The sequence below is a fragment of the Canis aureus genome, chromosome 5 (genome assembly GCF_053574225.1).
Source record: "Canis aureus isolate CA01 chromosome 5, VMU_Caureus_v.1.0, whole genome shotgun sequence".
Taxonomy (NCBI): domain Eukaryota; kingdom Metazoa; phylum Chordata; class Mammalia; order Carnivora; family Canidae; genus Canis; species Canis aureus.
In genome coordinates, this window is record NC_135615.1 from 63,055,519 (window position 1) to 63,071,973 (window position 16,455).

The window sequence follows — 16,455 nt, forward strand, 5'->3', positions numbered from 1 at the left end:
AAAAACTCAATTTTTGTTCAATCTGAATGTTTCAATCTTTGACTACAGAGTCTTACTGCCAGAGAAGCTGTGAATTCTAGGATACAGCCTGCCGCACCAAGAAACATTAGTGGGGGACCAGAGGCAAGTACACTCAAGACATGAGTTTCTCCAGCTGCCAGTCTTAGTCTTTCAAAGCCACAGTTTTATTTTTGTTTAGTTTAGCTGCGGTTGTGTGTAGGTAGGGCCGTAAGGAAACCATATCTTATCATGTTGACCAATACGCTGGTGATTTACTCACAGATAAATCCATGTCTCCCAGTCTTTTCTGTTCCTGTTCAATAACAGATTCTAATACTTTATAGTAAAGCATTTCTGCAAAACGAAAATGTTTGCTGGCAATTTCTGCATAAATAAAAGACAAAAGTCACATACAAAGAACATATTGTAGAAAGTGAGAGTCTATCCCAACCCCTGCCCACAAAATAAAATTTAAAAACCAACCAATTACTTCATAAATATGCACTTCCTATAGCTGCTGTTCCAATCATTCCTAAGATTTCTCAATTTTCTTCATGGTAACCAAGGTTACATTTTTCTAAAACAGTGAAATGGGGATCCCTGGGTGGCGCAGCGGTTTAGCGCCTGCCTTTGGCCCAGGGCGCGATCCTGGAGACCCGGGATCGAATCCCACATCGGGCTCCCGGTGCATGGAGCCTGCTTCTACCTCTGCCTGTGTCTCTGTCTCTCTCTCTCTCTGTAACTATCATAAATGAATAAAAAAAATAAAAATAAAAATAAATAAAACAGTGAAATGAAATTTGCACTTAAAAACTGTCACAGCATTCCATTAAGAGACACTTTTTTTTTTTTTTTTAAGTTTGAACTGAGCAGCTCTGTGCTAGAAGGTATATATAACTGGTTTACTATTCCACTCATACTTGATTCTAATTCATGACAACAGAAAACTTCTGGAACAGGTGTGGGCATGAAACAGCTAATATCTTCTGAACTTAGTATTTTCAAGAATCATTATACTTCTAAATTTAATAATGTCCAGTCTACAAATGAAATTAAAGATTTTGCAAACAAAGTAATCAGACATCAGTCTAAAGTTTCTCTTACAGAGAAGAGCCCAGAAACCACTTGGTTGACAGAAAAATTGGACATCTATATTCTACCCCTCAATCTAAAGTCCAAATCTTTTCTTCACATTTCTGATTCACTTACCAAGAAGACTATGTAGGTAAGCTCGTAGTTAAGTTAAAATGAGAACAAGATGGACAGTATTAAGTCTTACCTTTAGAATTACTGAAATCCTCATCTGGCTGGCAATGCTGAGAATATATTTCATACATTTCTTTCAATCTGTTGGCAATGGCCTGTGTTGGATCTCTAGAACATGTCCTAAGGAAAAAAAGAAAAGAATAAGAAATTATCCAACCAAAAGGTCCTGCCCCATCACAAAGTAATAAACTATTTACAACTCTGTAATTTTACTAACCTGTAAATATAAAATACTTTGAACAAAAACTACACACTTCCCAAATTATTCTAGGAGATTCCATACTTGCTTATCAAAAGTGTTGGTATAACCATTTTAAGCGAAAAAAATATTTCTTGTGCAGAGCTGTACCTTTACTACAGTTAAGGTTAGCATTCTTGACTGGCCCCCACCTACCCTACCCATCTGCAATCACTGGTAAACAAAATTGCCTTCAGCTGTTTCCTCAGAGGGCACTACAACCTCCATTAGGAACTCCTGGAAGAAAACAGAATGAGGTATATAAACTATATTACAGACTCCTATAAACCATTACTGGCACTCTACATCTTTTCCTCCAAAACGAGGTTTATTTCATTGTTTTTTGTTTGTTTGTTTGTTTGTTTGTTTTTTTAACTAGAAAGGCAATGTAAGTTCAATTAAGAAGCATTATACAAATTATCATCATGTGGGCCTTTGTAACATTTTTTTGTTTTTTTCCTTCAAGGATTAACATACACTTTTAACTTGATTTTAAATATTTTTAAGGTTTAAAATTCCTAGTAGGAATTCCTGGTAGGAAAACATTATGTGAATGAATACCCAATGGCAAACCACTACAAAAGGTATGGGTTACACATGGGGCCGAGGGGGTAGGCATTCTCTTCATAGCACCCCAGGTTTCTCTCCATGAGAAGGTCAGAGGTACACTGGTGTGTATTACTGTGACATCCATTAGATAATCTAAGTTGCTTTTCCTTCAGCAAGGGTTTTGTGTGTCTGAAAAGCATTATGCTTGACCTCCAAATTTGATTGACAATTTACTGATAAGATTCATAATCTTTGAGTCACTCTGATATTTGATACATTTGCTGGGTTATGGGCCACATCTTAGAAGGCCACCGTAACTTCTGGATCCTGCATGGCAGCAAGAACCTTTGGGTCACTAAGAATTTCATTGAGCCCAAGCATCCCTTCCAATCCAGGCATTCCCACAGGAAAGCTACCTAGAAAAGATCCAATTTTGGTTCCTGATCATCATCTGGCTTCTTTCGCCCTCTGGGCTGCCTCATGTTCTTCCCTAACCTTCTTAACCATTTCTATTCTTTCTTTGATTTCTCATTCTTCACTTTTTGCTCACACTTTCTCTGATGTTTGGCAATTTTCTGTGCCCTCGGTGGAACTTCTTTCAGCAGGAGCTAGCATCTTCATCATAATCCAGTTTATAAGCAAGGGCAAGATCATGTGCTACTTCTTCCCAGTGGCCCAGAAGTCTGTGTGCTTTCCCTCACCACTTGTAAGGCTGAGCTGAATCAGGATTTATTTCAATAGCTCTGTCAGTCTTGGATGGCAGCATTTGGCTTCTGTAACTTGATGAAGACATGCTCTCTTGGCATACAGAATGGCCAAGCAAGGATTCAGCTTGATGGCATCTATGAACAAGTCAATGGCTTTCTGCAGTTCACATCATTTAGAGCATCAATGGCAGCCACTTTTTTATCATTTGCCAGATCCATCATTTCCCCTGGTCACCTCTACATCATGACGCCTCATTTCTGGAGGGGTGTCAATAACTGGTTCAATCACACCTTTACTGTCAATTTCTAGACCACCTTCCTCACTTGATGGTTTGTCTGTCTTTATGTTTTCCTCTGCACTTCTTACTATCTGTTTTTTTCTTTCTTGATATCTTCTGATTTAGTTTTATGAGTAGCAGGTAATATTTTATCCTCCATGCTCTCCACCTACTCCTTCAGGAAGCACATTTCCTGTGCAGAATGCTCGGATCCTGCTTACACATTTTCACAAAGGCCTGAAGCTCGCTCACTTTGTGAGGGTCCATGGTCCAGAGGTGGTGGGAAGCCATAGGCACAGCAGAGGTCGCAGCCCCGTCCAGTTCCAGGTGCTGATGCTAGCTCAGTATGACTGTGTAGAAGTAATTATGTTTTTATCTTGATCACAGATATACATATTCATTGTAAAAGCATAGCACGTTTAGAAAATGACAAAGAAAATAAAAATCAGTAATAATCCTGCTAGACTTAGTTACTAAGTATAATATACAAGCAGAATTTTATTTAGAATTTTAATTTTTATTTAACACACAGGTACCTTTTAACAGAAAATAGGGCCAGTATTTACTGATAATATTTAACGCCACTAATGGTGTTTAAGATTAAAGAAGCTGCTACACCTGGCTAGAGATTCTAAAGAGATCTGTAAGATATGAAGACTAAGTCAGTCTTCTAAAATGTATTTATAAAATGCTTCTGTATTCCAGGTAAACAAGGTCTGAGAAACATGACTTAAGAAGAGGCCATACAGACATAGCCTACTAGGTACTAATGACAATCAAGTTTATAAGTAATGTAGACTTCATGAAAATGTAAAGGAAAATTTTAGTCAGCCTTGGTATTTAGTAAGTCCAGCTGTGAATAAGAAATTACTAAAGTATGTATATGGGGCCTTCTTATACTCTACCACCAGAAATAAAATGGGCTCCTCCTATAGGGCCTGTCATCAAATTCTATACGTTTTAGAACTAGGAGGGGTCTTGGAGGTAGTTTTTTCAAATAAATTTGCAAAACTATGTACAGGTCATGAGATTCAGTCTATTATGCTTTTCACTAAAAGCTCAAAGATCTTCCCAATAGTCTCAGGCAGACCAAAGGACTAAAGGCAGCTAACTCTAGAGCTTACAGAAGTTACAGTGGTTTGACATCAGTTATGAATATAACTGCTTAACTTTTTCAAATCTGACCCACCCCTCATAAATTTGCTCAGGTCCAATCCTCTTTATGGAGTCCTTTGACAACTCCCATCTTTATTGATCCCGCTTTGCCTGAAATCTTAAGATAGAATAGTTGGTAACAATTTGGTGCTTTAATCTACAGTGATAGTGTTGTTAGTTACTGTCTCTCATCATATACTACATAAAAGAAATCTGAGTGCTATGGACTAAAAATTTGTGCTCCCCCTCCAAATTCCTATGTTGAAACCTAATCCCAAGTGTTATGGTGCATGGGAGGTGATTAGCTGATGAAAGTGGAGCCCTCACGAATGGGATTAGTGCCCTCCCTTGCCTCCTCACACCATGTGAAGACAGCAAAAAGACCAGGAAGCAGTTCTCACCAGATACTGCATCTTGGCACCCTGATACTACACTTGCAGCCTGTAGAACTGAGAGAAATTAATTACTGTTGTTTATAAGTCACCCCATCTATGGTCTTCTGTGATAACAGCTGGAACAGACTAAGATATTGAGGAAAAATGATCACCTTCTATTCATACATCCCATATTACTAGGTCTTCCACAGACTAACAACAGGTCTAAGCATGCAACTGGTATATGATAAACAGTGAGTGAATTAAGGCACTAAAAGTTAAAAAATTAAAATAGAAAATGGTCAACAATCAAATCTTAGATGGCAAGAGCTCAAACTAACCTTAGTATCTGTTCCAGTTTCTCACTTGGTGCATTCCTGAGGCCTGTTAGCATGGTGTGAAGACGGCTTAAGCTGTGTGTTGCTGTAGACACTGGAGTCACACAAGGGCTGTTATCCTTCATGTACCTCACACCAGTAAGTGGTGTGGAGATTCTAAGTGCTTTAGACTAAATGGGGGATGGGGAGAAACAATATTTTAGGTCAGAATGACTTTCAATTACTTCACAAACAAGAATTTAAAACCAACCAGACTTTATCAATAAATTTTAATGATTCAAATATCACCATTCTTGTAATTTAAACATAACAATACCACTAGGAGCCACCATCCTCCATGTGAAGATGTTTGAAAGGACAATTAGTATTTTAGCCAGCTAGGAAGTTTGTCTCTTAAAAGTTAAACCTTTAAGAAGTTCCTGGGTGGCTCAGTTGGTTAAGTCTGACTTTGGCTCAGCTCATAATCCTGGGATCAAGCCCTGTGTTGGGCTCCCTGCTCAGCAGAGAATCTGCTTCTCCCTCTCCTCCTGCTTGTGCTCTCTCTCTCTCTCCCCCTCTCACTCACTCACTAATAAAATCTTTAAAAAAAAAAAAAGTCAAACCCTTAAGATAAGGCATAATTCCCTAGTATCCCTACTTCAAGCCAAAGCCCAAAGGCACAAATAAGCAATAAACTGTTAAGAATATCCCAGAGAAACAGAATTTTACAGTTCCCATCTACTGCTTTTTTTCTAACTACTCACAGATTCACAAAAGAAAGCTGTGAGTTAAACCTTGTCCAAATGGATTCCATGATTTAACAAAAGCCCATCTAAATAATCAAATCTGCCTCAGAGAGGTGGTACAAAACAACACTCCTGGACAAAAAAACAGCCTGACACAGAACAGCCTTCTTCAGCCTTCCTACCCCTCCTTTACCTTTAGTTACAGAAATCTCTCCATCTTCCCCTACTAAAGTAGACCTTCAGGAAAATATATTTAAGTCAACATTCTTAAATATAAATATGAAAAGTATATGACTTAATGTCTGAGATTTTAAGCATGAATGGATATGCCAGTGAAACATCTTTTCTGTTTTTTCTAATAAACTCTGAAAGGTTAAGGCAGCATAAGACTGTTTTTCAGTATTCAGGATAAACTATGTTTTCCTAGGTAGTCAGCATATTATATGCTAGAGATGGCAGTGAAAACACCTAGCAAAATTTTCACCCAGCAAAACAAACCACTCAAGTTTAATGCGATACAAACAGGCACCAAAAACTGCCCTACAGATATAAATCTATGCTTCCTCTGTGACTTAAACAGGATAGAGCCAAGACTTCCATTTGGTTTCAAAGAAGTTAATTCTGTAATTTTTTTAGGTCAGTAATATGATCTGGATAGGCTAACTACATTCAGAAGTCTGCTCCTTGCTCTACACACAGCTTTCCCTGGAGCCACCTTCTTCCCTGGATTTGACCCAGTGCTCTGCTGGGAGGGAAAAACACCTTGCATACGTACAGGAAAACCAACAGCAGCCAGCAGTGTCTCTCACCGTCCACAGGTAACATTGCCTCTGCAAAGGGAACAAGTAGCACTACTACTACTACACTACAGAAAGCTGTCCACAGTCCTCAAAGTCAGCACGCAGCTTCTTGGTAGTACTGTTTAGTTCTTAACTTATGGCTTCCTGTGCATTTTGATCAAGAAGAGTCTTTCTTTGACTCAGGCATACTGTTATTTTTAAATATTAGGACATTCCTTCTCCAAGTAAAGACTTCTAAATTTTGGAGTGTCCCAGAGCTCTATCCTCAGACTTCTTTTATTCTATATCAGTTTATACTGCCAGGTAGCCTCTCTTCATTCCATGGCTTTAAAAGCCATCTATATCCTGATGTCTCCAGATGATACACACACAGCCCTAACCTCTGCTGTGAATTCCAATCTTGTATATCTAAACTGCCTACTCAACTTGCTAGCATACCTAAAAAGGCATCTCAAACTAACATACCATGTAATGCATACTCTGGGTTTTTTTCCCCCAGATTCACTCTTCTCCCTGAATAAATGTCAATTGTAAATATTCATGGACTGCCTACTATGTGCCAGGTGCTGAAGACAGCACTGGTCACAGCCCTCATGAAGCTTATATTCTAATACCAGTTGATGCATAACAAACAATTCTTTTTTTCCCCCTATCTTTGTATCTATTTATCTATTTATTGTCAGGCAAACAATTCTTTCTACCCACCCACTTATCTTAAGACAATGACAAATACTAAGAGGAACAGTAATTACAGAATAAGAGGGAAAGGAAGTGCTGAAGGTTGGGGAGGAAGTTGGCGGTTATTATTTTGTACAGTGGTTAGTCCACCGAAGACCTGAACGAAGGACTTAAACCCCAGGAATATCTTGAAGAAACATGTTCTAAGCAGAGGAAAGAGCAGGAGCAAAGGCTTTGAGCTGGAGTATACTCAGCGTATCTAAAGAATGAGAACAGAGGTTTATTGGGCATGAGCACAGTGGGTGAGGAGGAGAGTGGGAGGAGAGGAATTCAGAGAGGTTCACTGAAGACCTTAGAGGCCTCCGTAAGGACTTCAGCTTTCACACCATTTACACAACTGGAGTCACTGCTGTCCTTTCTCCCACAGCCTAGATCCAAGCCATCAGGCAATCCTGTGGGTGCCATCTCCACAATACAGCCTAAATATAACCACTGCTCTGGTCCAAACTATTGTGAGCTATCACCAGAACTACTGCAACAGCCTCTTAATTCTCTTTTTCCACCTTGCCCCTTGAAACACCTCCCCACAGAACCTTTAAACATGTCAATCAGACTGATTCAATCACACTTTCCCATAACACCTTCCTAATGGCTTTCCTTCCAATCAGAGCAAAAGCAAAAATCTTTACTACAGCTTCCAAAGCTCTGTATGGTCCACCTGTCCCTTGTGTCCCCACCCCCTCACTTTTTAATTACTCTTTCTTTCGCTCACTCATTCTATTCCTACCACATAACATTCTTACTGTTCCTCCAAAAAGCCAACCATACTCCCTTGGCTCTTGCATTCTCTGGGCTTCCAAAACACATTTCCCAGCTTTTCACATGGTTTGCTCCCTCACTTAACTTCACATCTCTGTTGATGTTACCTCCTCAGAGATGCCGTTCTCTACTGCGATACCTCTGGCAGCCCAAGGCCCACCCACCTGTCCTCCCTTTTCTCTAGAACTCTGTACTACTCTATTTTACTTGTCTTCATATATCATTATCTGATGTCCTATATATTTACTTGTTTGGTTATCTATCTCCCCACATTAAAATATAAAACAGGGTGCTCGCCTCGGCAGCACATATACTAAAATACAAAACAGGATATTCATGCTGTTTCATTCACTGATGCACCCCAGGATCCAGGACATTATCTGGCATGTAGGATACCTTTAGAATGTTTGTTGAATGAATAAGCAAACCAGTCTTAAGCCTATCTTATGGGAGAGTTACCCCTTGGAATCATCCACACTGCCTCTGGAGGCACTTGTCAGAAGCTGTATATTTTCTGTGAACATCACACAGTAGAAGGGAAACTCTTGATCTCCATCACCCTAAGTGTATACATGAAACAACACCATGACCCTGAAACTCAGTTTAACAGAATTTTCCTAAAAACTACAGATTCTCAGTTTCTCTAGCATTTAGATAAAGGGACCATTCCGGTCAATTGACATTTTCTATGTCTACTATGCTCAATAATACAGACTACAGATTACTGGCCCATTTTTCCAAAACCAACAGTTATCAGCATGATACATTCATTTAAATTTATATTAAATGCTCTTTCTCTCAGAACTAATCAAAAACTTTGAAAGTTGATGTCAACAAAAATTAATCAGTAAACACAGACTTTTTGAATTAAGTATGACGAGCATTTTCTTTTTCATACTAGAAGTAAAATGCATGTGTGCACACACACACAATTACCAAAATGAAACGGAACCTCCGGCACATCTTCTCCTGCATTTCTGCTCTCTTGGCACTAGCCAGCTCACCTTGTCAAAGTGCTGCTGCAAGATGTTTTTCATCTGCACCCTTTCAGCAGTCTCTGTTCCTGAACCAGAATTCAGACACTTTGAGAGAGTCCCAATTTCCTCTTCAGCATCATCTCCAAGAAATATCCTTTCATCTAAATTCCCAACAGATAAAACATACTCCTCATAGGCTTTATTGATGGCTTTACTACAGGGGGAAAAAAACAAAAGAGGCGACATGTACACTCACAGAACTGCCATTTCAGTTGATATTTTAGGCTACTTATTTCATTGTTTTTAATTTACTAAGAAGTTCTCATAATTTTGTGAAAGCTAAATTGGAGATCACTGCTAATTATAAAAACTGAGGTGTATAAAACATAAGCTTGCGGGAATCCCTGGGTGGCTCAGTGGTTTGGCGCCTGCCTTTGGCCCAGGGCGTGATCCTGGAGTTCCGGGATAGAGTCCCATGTCGGGTTTCTGCATGGGGCCTGCTTCTTCCTCTGCCTGTGTCTCTGTCTCTCTCTGTGTCTCTCATGAACAAATAAATAAAATTAAAAAAAAAAATAATAAGTTTGCTACACGGTGCTGGTCCTCCATACAGTATTTTGCTGACCGTGTTTCAGTGATGGTGGCCTGTACCAATCTGCCAGGCAAGTGCAGTTTCTAGTGATATGCTTAATTATCTTTCCTAGCTGCTCTAGGCATCTCCGAAGACTTCACTACTTCTACATTATCATTTTTAACCTATTTAACCTGTTTTGGAACTATTTCCAAAAGAAGTTATCTCAAAAACTATGATCCAAAAGCTTAACTATTAAAGCTTTAAAAAACAGCCATTCGATTTTCAATAAATTTAAAACCATATGGTTAGAGTAGCAGTTGACAAAAATTTTTTTACTGCTTTTCTATGTTTATCCCACAAGACAGTCTAAATTTCCAACGTACAAACAAAACACTAAACTCTGAGGTTTCCTAAGTACACAATTTAAAATACTAAAAGTTTGATGACAGAAGTACTCACAAACTCTCTCCAAAATTCCCAGGTTCTAAAAACCCTGTAAGATTTTCTTCTTTTCCTTTAAGGAGCTATGATGAAAGAAGAGATCCTTAAGTCATCATATTAAAACAAATCTTTCCCCAGAAAATATTTTCACATTATCTCTTTACTACTAACAAACCTTTTTTTCATAAAGTTTCCTAATATAGGGTTTCCAGAAATGTTCCTTTATTCCTTTTGCTTCCAAAACTAGACCATCATGTAAGGAACAGAGTTTCTCAATGACACAAGGTGGGTCAGAGGAAGGTTTAGAGTCCTTAGCATGAAAATCTTCAGACAGGCCTATAATGAATAAAATCACAGAACAGAGAAGTCAAGTAGCATTCAGTAAGTCAAACTGTAATACACAAAAATACAGAATCTAATCATCATGTGAGTTAGCATATAAGTATATAGGAAACAGTGTACTAAGGGCCTAACCTGACTCTAAATTACCTCAAAAATAGCAAACAGAAGAAAACATAGGCAGTAATCTCTTCAACATCATCTTTAGCAACATATTTATAAATCTGTCTCCTCAAGTAAGGGAAACAAAAACAAAAAATCAACTACTGAGAGGACACCAAAACAACAAACTTCTGCATAACAAAGGTAACCATCAACAAAACAAAAAGGCAACCTAGTGAATAGGAGAAGAAATCTGTAAATGATTTATCCAATAAGGGGTTAATATCCAAAATATATAAAGAATTCATACAACTCAACACCAAAAAAACAAACAATCCGATTAAAAAATGGGCAGAGAACCTCAAGAAACATTTTTCCAAAGATATCCAAGTAGCCAACAGACACATGAAAAGATGCTCAACATGACTCATCATCATGGAAATGCAAATCAAAACCCCAGCGAGATACCACCTCACACCATTCAGAATGGCTGGTATCAAAAAAAAAGAAAGAAAGAAAGAAAGAAAAAGAAAAGAAATAACAAGCAGTGGTGAGGATGTGCTGAAAAGGGAATAAACTGGTGCTGCCACTGTAGAAAACAGTATGGAATTTCCTCCAAAAATTTAAAATAGAAATACCATATGATCTAGTAATTCCACTAGTTATTTACCCAAAGAAAAGGAAGACGCTAATTCGGAAAGACATGCACCCTTATGTTTATTGCAGCGTTATTTACAATAGCCAAGATATGGAAGCTACCCAAGTATCCATTAATAGATGTCTCTCTCTCTCTCTCAAACACACACACACAGGAATATTACTCAGCTGTAGAAAAAGAATGAGATCTTGCCATTTACAACAACATGGGCAGACTTAGATGTATATTATGCTAGTATAGTTAAGTCAGACAGTGATAGACATGTTATTTTGCTTACACGTGGAATCTATAAAGCAAAACAAAGAAAGAAAAAACAGGTGGATCCCTGGGTGGCTCAGCAGTTTAGCGCCACCTTCAGCCCAGGGTGTGATCCTGGAGACCAGGGATCGAGTCCCTGCATGGAGCCTGCTTCTTCCTCTGCCTGTGTCTCTGCCTCTCTCTGTGTGTCTCTTATGAGTAAATAAATAAAATCTTAAAAAAAAAAAAAAAAAGAAACAAAAAACAGACTCTTAAGTATAGAAAACAAACGGCTGCCAGAGGAGATGTGGATGGAGGAATGGACAAAATAGATAAAAGGAATTAAGCAATACAAACTGTTATACAAAATAACAAAAGTTATTTTGTAACTTCCAGGTGCAAAATATTAAGTCATCCCCTGACAGCCTGCTGCTGGGCCTGCTGCCGCCTGGTGGTGAGTCGCAGATGTCAGTCTCTGTTCTGTAGGATGGCTTTTGTTAAAGTTGTCAAAAATAAGGCTTGCATCAAGAGATACCAAGTGAAATTTAGGTGAAGACAAGAAGGTAACACTGATTACTATGCTCAAAAATGGTTGGTAATTTAGGATAAAAATAAGTACAACACATCCAAATACAGGATGATAGTTCACATAATCAACAGAGATATCATTTGTCAGATTACTCATGCCTGTACAGAAGAAGACATGATAGTCTGTGCAGCTCATGCTCATGAACTCCCAAAGTATGGTGTGAAGGCTGGTCTGACAAATTATGCTGACAAATTATTGTACAGACCTACTGCTGGCCCACAGGCTTCTCAACAGGTTGGACAGGGACAAGATCTATGAAGGCCAAGTGGAAGTGACAGGAGATGAATACAATGTGGAAAGCATTGATGGTCAACCTGGTGCCTTCACCTGCTATGTGGATGCAGGGCTGGCCAGAACTACTACTGGAAATAAAGTTTTGGGGGCCCTCAAGGGAGCTGTGGATGGAGGCTTGTCTGTTGCTCAGAGTACCAAACAATTTCTTGGTTATGATGTGGAAAGTAAGGAATTCAATGCAGAAGTACATCTGAAGCACGTCATGGGTCAGATTATTGCAGATCTATTGTGTTACCTAATGGAAGAAGATGAAGATACCTACAAGGAACAACTCTGTCAATACATGAAGAACAAAGCATCTTCAGATATGGAGGAGATATAAAGAAAGCTCATGCTGCCACATGAGAGAACCCAATCTATGAGAAGAAGCCTAAGAAAGAAGTTAGAAAGAAGAGGGGGAACCACCCAAGATGTCTCTTGCCCAGAAGAAATATTAGGTAGCTCAGAAGACAAGCTTCCTTAGAGCTCAGGAGCAGGCTGCTGGAAGCTAATAAACCAAACCACAATTTCTATGAATATTTTTCAGATAAAGACAATAATAAACTTATTTATCATGCAGCTAAAATAAAATAAGTGAGTCACGGAGACGAAAAGTACAACATAAAGAACACAGTCAATAATATTGTAATAACACTGTATGGTGACAGTGAGTACACTTACTGTGGTGAGTGCTGGGTCGTGTAAAGAATTGTCGAATTACTGTTATACACTTGAAGCTAATGTGACATTGTATGTTAATTATACTTAAAAATTAAAAAATAGCAAATAGGTAAAGTGTATCACTACTCAAAAGATTTCAGTTATTCAATTATTTATCTGGAGAAACTTAAAGAAAAAAACCTAGAGAAACAATTTTAGTATATTGCTGTAAGATCTAAAAAACATTAAAAAAAACCCATAAAAATAAAATATAACTTTGCAAATATGTCTGACATTAAAATAAAAAATACAACTTTGAAAAAAATTACTATTCAAAGTACATACTGCTTATATGCTTTCATTTCATTATACTGGATGCATCTAACATATTGATTTACAGCTTATTCTTGACCTAGACTCAGTATAAGAAAAACTAAATAAGAAGGGAAAAAATGAAAAGCAGCCAATAAATAGAAACCTGAAAGGGAGTTAGGAAGGAAATGAGAGAAAAAAAATAATAAATTAAAAACATTAAACTTACCAAAGCAGGAGCAACTAGGTAACTAACTCCACTAACTTTAAAAATCTACCTTGAGAGTTGAACAAGTTAAAATTCTAATTGTAACCACCCCAAAATTGAAAATCACTCAGAATCCTATCATGGTATTATTTAAATAGCATTATATACTAGCTCAATAAATACTGTTTAATATTTATAATATTAAAAATATATTTATAATATTGTCTATAAGTTATGATTTGGTTTCTTCCTGTGTATCATTCATAGAAATCATATACCTTTAAAACCTGCTAAAATGCATTATCAAAGTAATAATGTCTACCCATCCTTTAGTTTAAGAACTAAAAATTCATTTTACTTATTTACAACTGTAACTACTCCTCTTCTGTAGGAAAAAATGTGAAATGAAGATTATTTCAATAAATCCATTTTGAGCTCCTACTGTGTGTCAGGCCCAAAGCCTGGCAACACAGAAGAATATCAGTTTTAATGTCAATTTGCTACTCTGGGTTTTTAAATCCCTTTTTCTTGTTGAGTATATATATTGCAGAAACTTCTAAAATTGTCATGTAAGACTTTACACTTCATAATATTTGCAATTGCCTTTTCCATAAATATTTTTACAGAGATCTCAACTCCTAGCGATAAGTACTCTAGATAACAACTTTTCAAGGCACTTATGTTCTCCGATGCTAAGAAACCTGTGGTATGTGTACAACTCCCAAGAGTAAACACAATGTAGAAATGTCAGTAGTCCAATAAGCTCCAGCTTATAATCTTACCTTTAAAATTAGGGTTCACCAATTCTTTACGATTGGAACACTGAAGGGCATTTCCATAAACCAAGTCCAAAGCACACAGCAGAAGATGATAAGAATTGACCAAATCATCACTAATCATGGGGAAATTACCTACAGGAATGTAAACAGTTATCGAGTATATTTGCATCAACTTTATAACATTTTAAAAGTAATTTCTTCCTTTAATTAAGATGACATTATACAAGACTGTATCAAAGCTGACTCAAAAGCTACATGAAGTGTTCTGGCGAATTTACATTTTGAAACATTACCCTTAAAGTCTAATAAATTTCTAGGGGTGTAATGAAACCAAAAGTTTACTAAGAAGGACATTCATTCACTCAATATTCATTAAATAAGCATTAAATCCTTAGTAGCTAACCAAAATTTTATCACTGGCTTTTTTCTTTGAAAATTCTAAACAACTTTATAAATTATCTCAAACTATAGAAAATGCTTTTATGTGAAAATATTTTTCTGTCAAGAAAATTAATAGATATTGTACACGTGAAACTAATTAACATTATATGTTACCTATACTGGAATTAAAATTTAAAACAACTAATTGAGAACAAAGTAAAAAAATAAAAATATATGGAGATAAACAATGGTCCAACATCTTTGGGATGCACAAAAAGCAGTTCTAAGAGGGAAACTCATTAAATAAAAAAAAAAAAAAAAAAAAGATTAGTAGAAACACTTGGATGGGAACTGAAAAATGAGTTTTTCATGTATATACTTTAAAAAGACCAGAACCTATCATCAGACTCCTAACAGTAACATTTTAGATATTTTCTACATAATAATACAAACTCATACAAATTAATGCCACAGTATAACAATGAAAGATATTTAGGTCTAGAGCTAATATCCCAGAAATAATGCAGATGCATGGTAAGAAAGAAAACAAAACAAAACAAAACTCAAACCTATAGAAACATGTTTCTGCAATGCTAGTTTAACACTGAAATCAGTCTTTATAGGCAGGTAAACAGTATATATTCTTAGAAATTAAGAAATTCTTCTAGATTTCTAACTTTGAGCATATCCCTTTTCTGATTAAACACTACATATACATGCTTCCTACTGACTTTACATTCTTGTATCATCACATGAATTCAAGTTTAATGCTAATATACATCTAAGGAATTATTTCTAAACCTGAACATTTTCACACGTAATGCCTGCCCAAATGCATGCAGACACACACACACACACACACACACACACACACACACTTTGTTTCAGGCTTTTTTCCCCTCTCTTTTCTTCCAAAGAAAGTTACCACTTACCTCCATGTATCAGGATAATTCTTTTTGTATAGATGAAAACATTCAACAAATGAACTTACATGAATTAAAGAGAATTTTTTTTTCTGTTGTCAGAAAGGCAAATGATAATTAATAGGTTAAGTTTTGCACTGATACAACCAAACTAACTTGTTTGGTTCCACTATAAAGATGTTTAATGTTAAAATATACTCAGTTTCTCAAATGTAAAACAGGAAGCAGCACCTACTGGTTGCAAGCTACAAAGCCCATCACATTGACAAGCCTAAACTTGTCAGTGCTTTGTACTTGCCATAAAGGAAAAAAACAGCAGCACTGTAACTTCTAACAAAAAACTGAAAGGCCCCTAAAGATCAGAATCTTAAACTCCAGGACTGTCCCAATGTGACATACTTTACATTTCAAATACTGAGTTTAGAAATAAATCTCACTTTGTAAGATAAGTTACCTTTCAAACAACAAAGATAACTTGTTTCAACTCCAAGGTTGGCTTATTTATCAGGAACGAGGAGATTGGAGATTATAAAACAGGAAGTGGCACCAATTGGTCTTCAGACCACAAAGCCCTTCATGATGACAAGCCCAAACCTGTCACTACTCTATACTTGCTACAGGAAGTCAACAAAGATAACAGCAGAAAGTTGGCTTATGTATCAGGAATGAGATAATCTGGGATTGCCCATATGCTGCAGAGAAAGCCATGAGAAAGGTGCCTATAAAAGAGTACAACTCTCTCCAAATAACTAAATTGAGAACTGAATAAAACTAATGAAATGACTTTATTAGAAAAAGATTCTACTGAATCATAAAAGATCAGTGTCAGACAGTGAGGAGACAGACTCTTCAGATTAAATAATTATAAACTGAATTAATAATAAAACTGAAACACTGAGTTAACTGCAGAGACAAAAAATATGCTACTCCAGGTGATCAAGTGAGACCAAAATGTAAACAAGGACAATAAAATTCTTTTTAAATAGTTTATATGGTACCAAACACATTCATTCCTAGGTACACATACACCATAAGAGATATAAACAAAGCAGATAAAAATCTCAGAAGTCAGATATAC

At 36.9% G+C, this 16,455-nt stretch overlaps 1 protein-coding gene and 2 pseudogenes across 2 annotated transcripts in view; 1 reads left to right on the forward strand and 2 right to left on the reverse strand.

Annotated features, from left to right (window-relative positions):
* The window catches only part of RBL2 (RB transcriptional corepressor like 2), a 51,268-nt gene that overhangs the window by 23,599 nt on the left and 11,214 nt on the right, over positions 1–16,455 (reverse strand). For both annotated transcript variants that reach the window (XM_077898416.1, XM_077898417.1), the window contains 7 exons: positions 14,077–14,205; positions 10,092–10,252; positions 9,935–9,999; positions 8,932–9,118; positions 4,909–5,075; positions 1,280–1,386; positions 281–384 (listed from right to left, as the gene is read on the reverse strand). In XM_077898416.1, coding sequence (XP_077754542.1) covers positions 281–384; positions 1,280–1,386; positions 4,909–5,075; positions 8,932–9,118; positions 9,935–9,999; positions 10,092–10,252; positions 14,077–14,205 — 920 coding nt within the window. The remainder of the gene's footprint in view (positions 1–280; positions 385–1,279; positions 1,387–4,908; positions 5,076–8,931; positions 9,119–9,934; positions 10,000–10,091; positions 10,253–14,076; positions 14,206–16,455) is intronic.
* On the reverse strand, positions 1,393–4,902 carry LOC144314383 (hsc70-interacting protein pseudogene; annotated as a pseudogene).
* LOC144314384 (large ribosomal subunit protein uL18 pseudogene) lies at positions 11,740–12,626 on the forward strand (annotated as a pseudogene).